At 43.6% G+C, this 10,218-nt stretch overlaps 2 protein-coding genes across 2 annotated transcripts; one reads left to right on the forward strand and one right to left on the reverse strand.

Annotated features, from left to right (window-relative positions):
- Positions 1-2,054: 2,054 nt before the first annotated feature.
- Positions 2,055-7,705, forward strand: KBTBD4 (kelch repeat and BTB domain containing 4). Its single transcript, XM_026084695.1, has 3 exons — positions 2,055-2,753; positions 5,349-5,455; positions 6,043-7,705. Exons 1-3 carry the CDS (start codon positions 2,162-2,164, stop codon positions 6,901-6,903), a joined length of 1,560 nt encoding a protein of 519 aa, XP_025940480.1. The 5' UTR covers positions 2,055-2,161; the 3' UTR covers positions 6,904-7,705.
- A 168-nt stretch (positions 7,706-7,873) lies between these two features.
- PTPMT1 (protein tyrosine phosphatase, mitochondrial 1) lies at positions 7,874-9,637 on the reverse strand (the record flags this gene model as incomplete). The annotated part of the gene is made up of 2 exons (XM_026084643.1): positions 7,874-8,134; positions 9,422-9,637. Coding segments are annotated over 2 exons (357 nt in total), but the record flags the coding sequence as incomplete, so codon positions are not given.
- Between the last annotated feature and the right edge of the window lie 581 nt (positions 9,638-10,218).

Here is a 10,218-nt window from a genome sequence, read left to right on the forward strand (position 1 = left end):
CTGAGCCCGGCCCGGCCCGGCCCGGGGGTGAGGGGGCTGCGGGGCCGCGGTGAATCCGGCCGCCGAGGGGCGGGGCCGCGGCCAAGCCGGGTAACGACGTTTGCAAAATGTCTTCGCTGCGAGGGGTTGAGGAGGCGGGAGCCCAAAGGAGCCCAGGTGAAAGCTCTGCTCCGGAGACCAGCTCGCCTTCGGGCGTTTTTAGGTTTTGTGCATCTCTTCGTAGTTCTCATGTGGCCTTAATGGTAATCTTTGATTTCCCATGAATTAGGTTTCCGCCCAAGGTATAAAGTTGCTGTCAGTTCTGTATTTCACTTCTTTGATGCCACTCGCTGTCATGGCATCTGCGAACCTCTCAGGAGAAAACAAAGAACTAGGTGTGCCAGGTATTAGCTATGTCATTACATAATATCGGGCATACTGCAGTTCACCTTCTCTAGCACAAGGAACGTGTGGAGTGTAAATTTTTGTTTCTTGGGACATTTTTAATGTTCCTGTGCTTCTCTTTTCTTATAGTGGAGAAATCACGGATGAAAAGAAGGACTTCTTGTTTACAAAGAGGGACATGAGATTTACAGTAGTCTTTAGCTGCTGTTGGCATTTTTTTTCATAGCTTGGCTTCAGTCCCTTGGAAATTGTGCAGGGCTCCCTGGGCAGACGGTTCTCCTGCACAGTCTTGTTAGTTCATCCTTATCCTGGTTCTTGGGCAGTTGCTTAGGTGTTCTGCGCTGTGGCTTTTGGGTACCTTGAATATAAGGATCAGGAGCGGAAACTGAAGTGGGAGCTGATGCGGATGACAGGCTTGTGCTTGCAAAACTGTGTTTCACTGGAAAAATAGTACTGATATACTCTGCATTGATTGCAATTTCTTGGTCTCTTACAGCTTAATGTGTAGATATTTTACAATAATTCTAGTCTGGCTGAAAAGTAACAATAAGGGATATAATTGAGGCAGGCCATCATCAGGGATGGGAAAGAGCTGACAGCCAGTTAGAGATGTAGAAACTACCTCCTGTGAACAGAATTTTAGTAAAAAATTTAGGAGCCCTCCTGTACCGAGTAGACCAATGGTAAGAAAGTGCTCTCTTGACAAAATAAAGCAGAAGTATAAAGTGGAAGAGTAACTGTAAATCTCTAGGGGGAAAATCCTGTCTCTGGGTGATGTTGTATAGAAATCATGTTCAGTATTAATTGAAGCAATTTGTGCTATCAGTCGCCATGGCTAATGGTTGAGGTTAAAAATAAGTTTTAATGTGAATGCAAGTAGGCATCTATTTGCTTCTAATGCTGTCAAGATCCATGTTAAAAGCTCTTTTGTACAGCAGTTCTTCTTTGGGTCATAAGCCTCCTTCTCTATCGACAAACTGTTAGGAGCTCTGCAAATAATCTCTGTTCCCTACTAAGAGGTGTTATCTTGCCAGTTGAGTTCTCCTTGCCACTTGGGAAACAGTGGCTAACAACATCTAGCGTGTTGTTTTGCATATTGAAGATGTCTGGCACATTAGCAAACTGAATATGACCATCAGTTACTTGGCAGGCTTTTCGTTTGGTTAGTTTGAAGGACTGGTCATTTTGTCTGGCAGACTTTTTACGCCTCTTTTTTGGTAAAAACAAACTCACCTGATTTGATACCACTGCACAAATTCATGATGCTGTTTTTGAATGATAATTGACTCCTACTGATGATATGAACTGCTGCCTCTGCTCTTTGTTAGTACAGTGCTGTAATCCTTCTTTCTTCTACTTAGCGCAGCTGTACTACTGTGGCATTCTCTTGGCTTTGCCAGTTTCCTAGTGTGGTTGCTGGATTTTCCACCTGAATAACTGTTGCTGCATTTCTTTGTGTCAGTGAAATGAGTGGTGAGAAGATATGTATGTCTTCTAATTCTGTCAGGATGTGATGCTGACTGTACTGGAAGTTTGGTATATCTTATAATCTTAATCGTGCCAACTTCTCATTTGTTTTAGCTGTTTGAGGTTTTGAAGCTCAAGCAGAAGTTTCTGGCAGTGCTATTTATATTCAATCTAAAATATGCTGGCCTCTTACCAATATCCTTGATTTTTCCCTGTACCCTGGACTACTGCATAATCTTGTTAGTGGAGGGAGAAATCTTATAACTATTGTGATTTTACAGATTGCTGGAGGTCTGATCTGTGCAGCACCATGGACTCATCAGAAGAGACTGGAGGCTCATCCACAGAAGAGAACTACTTTGTGAACTACACCTTCACTGATCGCTCCCACTCAGGCCGTGTAGCTCAGGGCATTATGAAATTGTGCTTGGAGGATGAGCTGTTTGCTGATGTTACAATATCAGTGGAAGGCAAAGAATTCCAGCTGCACCGTTTGGTCCTCTCGGCTCAGAGCTGCTTCTTTCGTTCCATGTTCACTTCCAACTTAAAGGAGGCCCACAACCGGGTGATTGAGCTGCAGGATGTTAGCGAGAGTGTCTTTCAGCTCCTTGTGGACTACATTTACCATGGGACTGTAAAGCTGAGGGCAGAGGAGCTGCAGGAAACCTATGAAGTGGCAGACATGTACCAGTTGACTGCCCTTTTTGAAGAATGCTCCCGTTTTCTGGCCCGAACGGTGCAGGTTAGGAACTGTCTGCAGGTCATGTGGTTGGCAGATCAACACAGTGACATGGAGCTCTACACAGCTGCCAAACACTGTGCCAAGTCACATTTGTCTCAGCTTCAAGACACAGAGGAGTTTCTACACCTACCTCTCCGCCTATTGACAGATATCCTTACAGGTAAGGAGTTTTTGAGACTAGCTAGAATGTGAATGTGGAAGGAGACTTGAGACTGCAGTGGGAGAGTGTGGCAGGGACTGAATAACCAAGACAGATGGAAAGATACAAGCTTTCAAATCACTGTCTGTTCAGAGGCTTAGCTAAGCAAAGCAAAACACTGAGCATAATTTCATCAGAGAAAACTGTTAACCATCCCTGGTCATAAAGCGATTAAGCTATAAAGCAGAGTTCTAGGAAGAAAAGATTTGAAAGGGACATAGAGGATGCCGGTAATTCCCAGCAGTTCCTGAGGCAACAGGTAAGCAGCATGCGATCTTGCGTGTTTCTGTGAGAACAAGGAATCCATGATTACAGATTTCTTAAACACAGTTTATTAATCTTCAACAATTTGTTGACTTTTTGTTTGCATTAAAAGTGAAAAGAAGAAGCCTCATCAAAAAATTAATGAAAGTCTTTTTTTTTATTCTTAATCATTTAACGTAGTAATGCAACAACTCAACAAGCTGTATTTCTGGACTTCTGTTAGTGTTATTACCAATTGTATCTAATCGTTAGGATTATTTAGGCTAGGCACTCAGCTGACTCAACTAGAAGTATTGTAAAATCTTAAGTAATACAGTAATTACCCTTCTTGTAAAGGTAATAGCCTTCTACAGGAATGGTTGCAATGAGTCAGTGTTGTGAAGGACCTGTCAACCCATCAACAGCTTAGTCCAATTTCCACCAATCCCTACAGATTCTGTGCTGCCCTAGTAGCCTACAGCCAGGGCTTTAAAACCTGTCCATGATGCTGCAGTACAGTTCCATTTTTGTGGGTTTATGTATCATTCCTAGAGAAAGCAAGAGTATAGAAGAAGCCTATACATTCAGATATGCTGGATTTGGGAGCCCAGAGCAGTCTCCTTTGTTGTTATAATTAAAAAATAACAAAACCAAAAACTTCTGTAAACGGGTAAATCACTACACTTTGTGTCACATATGGTTTATTTGCCGTTATACCAGTAAATCTACCATGACTGGCTTTTGGGGAATATTGGCAAATCTGTCCTTGAGACTTAAAATAGCCTTTAAAGTTGATGCTATGTCAGTCTTTACAGATATTGCAGTGTCGTATTTGCTTTGCATCTAAAGAAAGTCACAGTCAAAAACCTAYTGAGAGTATGTACTGATACCTCAAAAAAACCCATGATAAAACTAGAGGAATTTTGATAACAGTTCCTAGTTTTGTAAACCTAAAAAATTCGAAGTTGTGTCTTCATTAAAAAAAAAAGATCCTAAAATGACAGTTGAAAATAAAGCTATAGTGGCCAGTCGCCCTTAACTCTTCCCATTGGTGATGCTATGCAATAACCATTGTTTTAAGATGATAACCTTTAGTGTATGCAGTCTTAAATTAAACTAATCGCTTAAGAAATTTTTTTTCCATGCATCATCTATTTCCTTATTTAGGTATGGAATAGAATCATTTTTTCTCTTGCAGTTCCTGTATGTTGATTTAGTTAATGAATAATTAAAGAGAGGAAGCTATTAGTAGCAAGGATTAAAATAAATTTCATGAAGATACTTATTTATAAAGCTTACCTTTTGTTGTGATCTAGGACCGATTTCAAAATCAAAGCTTTTCTATTTGCCCACTTTGGCCTGGCTACTATATCCAGTGAACAGTTTACAGAAATCCCTTTTACTAATAAGCAAGCTCAAAATACTGCCTTTCTTCCCCCTTCTTCCTGTATAGAGAAAAATGTTGGAATTTGGCTGATGACTTCCGCATCATTGAGCTTGGACCTTTTTGAGAGAGCAGATTACAAAATCGGAGAACCTTCATAGGGAAGTCTCTGAATGAATACAGGTGTAAATGCTAATGTTATGGCAGCTAGCTGGCTTTTAGACTAGAAACAAATATCTAAAAACTTTTGGTAATATACTGATGATGATGCAATAGCTTATGGCATAACCAAAACTTCCAGTTATGTCTGGAAGCAAACGGAAATCTGATGCACTCTGTTAACTGTAGAATGCTTCCTATTATCATGCTGCTATGGAAAGCTACAGTAGCTCACCACAGTACATGAGATTTCCAAATGCTGACAGGATAGCAGCAAGAGCAAATATTCAGCCTTGAGGGTCAACTGTCTGAAACAGTGCATGGGGAAGAAAAATTTTTGCAAATCACCTATGCTAGATTAACTTGCAGAAGCAGTTAGTGATCCAAGAAATGCAGCTGTTGCAATTCTCAAATAAGAGAATCTTTTCGCTTAAATGAGAGAGTATTTTTCATCCTCTCAAAGCATATAAAGTCTCTTTCCTGCCCTCTTTCTCTCTGACATAGGTTCCTTTGTTGAAATTCATCCAAAATATTTAAAATCTGGCAGCTCTGTCTTCTGATATTTAACCAGGCAAATTTGATGTAGATACCTGGCTGAGCAGTGCTGATCATGTCTGCCAAAATCTATAAACCCCTGTCTCTTTTCTTCCACTCTAAAGGTAGGGTTTGTGGCTGGATGGCGAGGAGTTGGAGAAATGGAGGGTCATGGGTGCGTATATCTTTGATTTTTGTGTAGATCTGATAAATTCCTTTCTGTCCCTGAACCACAGATGGCGTCCCATGTTCTCAGAATCCAACGGTTGCCATAGAAACCTGGATCAACTTCAACAAGGAAGAGCGAGCAGGCTTTTCGGAGACGCTGCGGTCGAGTCTGAAGGTATTAAAAGGCCTTCTGTTCTGGGGTTGGTGTACTACTTCTGGTTTTGCACTTCCCCAGGAAAGGGTCTTCTGCTCACAGGTGTGACTTGAAAGGTGCAAAACATGAATTGCTATTGCAATTCATGGTGCTTGTGTGAGGAATACTTTGTCATAAATAGAAACCCCACCGACAGCTTCTTCAACTTCACGCTGCTATTGCCAGCAATTAGGGCCATGCCATAAGTAGTTCATTTCACCAGACACCCAGTTACTGAAGAGCCCATTCAGAAATCTTACAGTTTGGCATTCCCCTCATAATAGCTCTACTTGCTCAGTGATGTGACCAGCCTTTAATTAAACTGCAGACACTAGGATTCAAATGAACAATGTTGCTCACTGCTAGATCAGAGATGAGGGGTGGCTTGAAAAGGCTTTGAGACTCTGAATCCTGAGTGCTCTAGGATGGCAGGTGTTGGGAGCAGGTCACACACCACCGGCTCCTGGGTGGGTCCTAAAACACTGAAAGATTCAGTCTTAGACAGGAGTGATGTTTGTGTAAACATGCCTGAGTTCTGCTGAAGCTGACACACTCCTCCTTTCTCTCAGGTGATTGGAGAAAATGTTCACATCTACCTGATTGGGAAGGAGTCATCGCGTACGCATTCGCTAGCTGTCTCTCTGCATTGTGCCGATGATGACTCCATAAGTGTGAGTGGCCAGAACAGCCTGTGTCACCAGATCACTGCAGCCTGCAAGCATGGTAGCGACCTATACGTTGTCGGTGGCTCCATTCCACGACGCATGTGGAAATGCAACAACGCAACTATAGACTGGGAATGGTGTGCCCCTCTGCCCCGTGACCGGCTCCAACATACCCTTGTCTCCGTGCCAAGCAAGGATGCTATATATTCACTGGGGGGGAAAACTCTGCAGGACACTCTCTCTAATGCTGTCATATATTACAGAGTACGAGACAATGTATGGACAGAGACCAGCCAGTTGGAAGTGGCCGTATCTGGGGCTGCAGGTGTAAACCTTAACGGTGTCATTTACCTGCTGGGAGGGGAAGAGAACGACTTGGACTTCTTCACCAAGCCCTCTCGGCTTATTCAGTGTTATGATACCAACACAGAGAAATGCCACGTGAAGCCATACGTACTGCCTTTTGCGGGCCGCATGCATGCTGCTGTACACAAAGATGTGGTGTTCATTGTAGCTGAGGGGGATTCACTGCTATGCTACAATCCCTTACTGGATAGCTTCACCCGACTATGCTTGCCAGATGCCTGGAGCTCAGTACCATCCCTCTGGAAAATCGCCAGCTGCAATGGCAGCATCTATGTCTTTCGAGACCGCTATAAAAAGGGTGATGCAAATACTTTTAAACTTAACCCAGCCACCTCTGTTGTAACAGTCACAAGTGGCATCAAAGTGCTGCTCACTAACCTGCAGTTTGTCCTGGCCTAGGAGGGAAAAACAGGCCCAGTGGTAGAAAGGGCAGCAAAGATGTTCTGCAGTGCACCTCAGAGGCACCCAGCATCCTCAGCACCAGTTCCAATTACTACAAGCTCACAACATCCAGTAAACAGCCCATCCTCTATACCCGTGCAGAGGAAGTACCAGCCGTCTGGCTGTGGGCCTATTCTCTTACATAGCACTATTAAATTTGAACTGCTACATCTTAGGTTTCAGGTGGACTAAACACTACTACTGTGATCCCTTGATAATAAGCTGCTTGTGTTTGAGGCCAAAACTCCAGCAAGTGGCTTTTTTAGCCTGGAACCATCCACCAATAACAAATCCTATAGCATATGGACAACCTCCTTCTTGGCCCAGACTGCTAGTTTTAACTGTCCAGGAGACTGCATTGCTGCCGTTGCCAGTCATGGAGAGTAGATGTGCTGTGTCTGTCCTCCAGGGAAGTCCCCATTTAAACATTCCTGTGTCCCTGTAGCAGCAGGAGGGACTGGCAGAAATATTTACAGTGGACAGATTCCAGAGCTGAGCCCAAACCTTGAGTGGGTTGTGTGCTTCAGCACTTCTCCTAGAGGAGCGGTAACAAACTGGGAACCTGCTTTCCGCTGTACTGTCACCTAGCATAAAGAGGGAGATGATTCTTAAGAGCATTGGCTTTCTTGTCTGTACAGGGAATCCCAACTTGTAATCATAACGTAGTGTTGGTGAAAGATGGAATTAAGTCCACTTCCTCCTACCCCTCTCTGGTACTGTAACCCTTTGGGTGAGAAAGTGAATAAAGTCTCTGCTGAGACACGGTTTTCTTTTCCTTTGCTGCAAATACTACAGAGCATTATGTGGATGGCAGTTTGGCTCTGCACTGATGTTGTGTGTGGGAGAAAACTATGGGGCTTTAAAAGAACTAAGAGCCTAGCCATAAGGAGAGAAGCATTAATGAAACAGCCCAAGCTCCCCTTCAAAGTAGTGTATTGTAAAAACTTCTTTATTGATTGTCGAGAAATACAACACTTGAGCCTTCATTAGTTCATTAAGATCCAAGTTTTTTTGAAAAGGAGCTGAGACACTGAGATTTTTATGGTTCTTACTGACACTTTTCAATTGTCCCAGCAATGATGTTCCTGTGAAACGCCTCCAGGACCTTGACCTGTTTGTGCCGAATGAGGATGTGGGGACGGATCTTGGCAATAGCCTCTATGGCTTCCTGAGGGCTCCAGTGATGCAGCTGAAAAGGCAGAAACACTGCATGTGAAAATCTGTTCTATCCTTGTACAGGTTAATGGAGCCTTCAGGGAGGCTACAGACAACGTAAGAGTTCAGATAGAAAACTTGCTCCTTTTGTCCCTCTCAATTAATTCCTCTTCCTCTCAGAGGGGCCTGAAAGTCAATGCAAGTTCATGAAGTGAGTCCCTCAGTTAAAGAAAAACATTTGATGTCTGTGACCTCCATTTTCTCTCTCTCATGCTTCTGTGATGTAAGTAGTTTCTGTCCTAGTCCCACCAGACTGGAGGAAAAGGGCTTGTTTCTTTTCTTTTCTTTTTTTTTTTAAGTCTCTATTAGTACTCCCCTTGCTCCAGCACTTTTGTGCATTACTACGGAAAGATTTTCCAGGAAGTGTTTAAGAACTCCAACAGAAGGATCCACGGTGGGATTTTGTTTTCAGAGCTAGCTTACACAGTTGGATCTGCAGAGGAACTCAGAAAACCAAAGTTATTTCTCATGATCCCAAATTATGTTTTTAGAGGTGCTCACCACTTCGGGTAAATAGGGAAAAAGTCTGAACAAAAGAAAAAAGGAAATTTAGCTGCTCAGTTAGTAAATTTACCCTCATGTGAGTGACTTGTTATTCCCAACTCAATCTGTTCCTCCCTAAAAAGGATTATGAACAGCAGAGTCATTCAAAACCTGATCAGAACATGCTGTATTAGTGGCCCAGTAAACTGAACAGCTTCTTGAAGTCTGACTAATCTGCCAGAACCAGCAACAGATACTATGAGACTGCATGTTTCAAAGCTTCCTGTCAACAGCAATTTCTGTCCCATAACATCAAACCTCTTTGCCAGTGTCTGTGCTAGTAACTGAGCTGTCAGAGGCAGACTGTGCATAAGAATGAAAAGACTACTTACAGTGGTGGCTCCTTTGCAACTTCACTATCTCACTGCCAGGAAGCATTAACTGGTCAGTAACGTAAGGGCAAATGAACAAAGTGTGCAAAGATAAGCTACATTATCAAAGGAAGCTCAGACTGCTGTTCAGCAAATACAAGTGTCACTTGTTCCTTTACCTTGTATTTGCCATCTTTTACAAGACAGCAACATACATGTGGGGCCTAGCTACCTACCTCTCTTCAAATGGGTCTCCAGTCCAAACTCAGTAAAATCATGGACTATTTATGCAATTGTACGCGCTTAGGTTTCTTGAACAGAATCAAGTTGTAGAGGGCCATCTCTGAACACTTTATTTGCCCAGAGTGTATGAACATAAACCCCACTTAGTACAGAACCTTTCTTACTTGAATTAAATATGCTGCCACCATGGTGGCACTGCGGGAGCGTCCTGCCTTGCAGTGCACATAAACACTGTTACCACATTCTCGGTGTTTCAGTATGAATTCAACACCCTTGTGGAGGTTTTGCAAGGTGGGAACTCCAGTTAGATCCACGGTGCTGAGACGCAGTTGCTGTACTCCTATTGCCTCCCATTCCTGAAATAAGCATGGTAGATTCAATTAGCCAACAGTTGTGGGGTTTTTTTTCCTAGAAAGAAAAACCTGACCCCTGTGAAAACATTTGGGAAATATAGCAAAGTTGTAAGCAGATTTTGCAATGTTAATCCTTTAAATCACATACAACACAGAAAGCTTTAGTGCTGGTTATCAGAAAGGAGAAAAAGAGAACTGAAGGAAAGCTGATAAGATGTGGTTCAGCTAAAGGAAAGGAGGCGAGATGGGTTCTCAGCCTGAAAAAAAAAAATCTCATATTTTCACAGCAACACATGTACAATTAACGCTCCCCTTATCGCCGCCATTGTAGCCCTAATCTTATTCTTGCATCCTCACCTTTTACCGTTTTGTCCCAGTTTTAAAACTTGGCCTAAGCCTGAGGAGGCCAAGTCCCTATTTACTGTTAGCGGCCCCAGTACTTGCTGCCGGGATCCCGGTGGGGAGCAGCTTGCCTGCACGCCGCAGCGCCCGATCCTCACCTACCCCGGGAGGAGCCGGGAGCCGGCGGCGGCGGGGGCAGAGCCGGGCCGGGCGGCGGGCGCGGCCCCCCCCGCGGCCCCGGGCCAGTCGCTAGGCGCCGGCGCGGC

This window comes from Apteryx rowi, unplaced genomic scaffold (assembly GCF_003343035.1).
Source record: "Apteryx rowi isolate R43461 unplaced genomic scaffold, aptRow1 scaffold_65, whole genome shotgun sequence".
In the NCBI taxonomy this organism is placed as follows: Eukaryota; Metazoa; Chordata; class Aves; order Apterygiformes; family Apterygidae; genus Apteryx; species Apteryx rowi.

Coding starts and splice junctions, on each gene's coding strand:
- KBTBD4 (XM_026084695.1), top strand. CDS start 2,162: ATGGACTCATCAGAAGAGACTGGAGGCTCATCCACAGAAGAGAACTAC. Junction 2,754..5,348: donor ATTGACAGATATCCTTACAG/GTAAGGAGTTTT, acceptor CCTGAACCACAG/ATGGCGTCCCATGTTCTCAG. Junction 5,456..6,042: donor CGCTGCGGTCGAGTCTGAAG/GTATTAAAAGGC, acceptor CCTTTCTCTCAG/GTGATTGGAGAAAATGTTCA.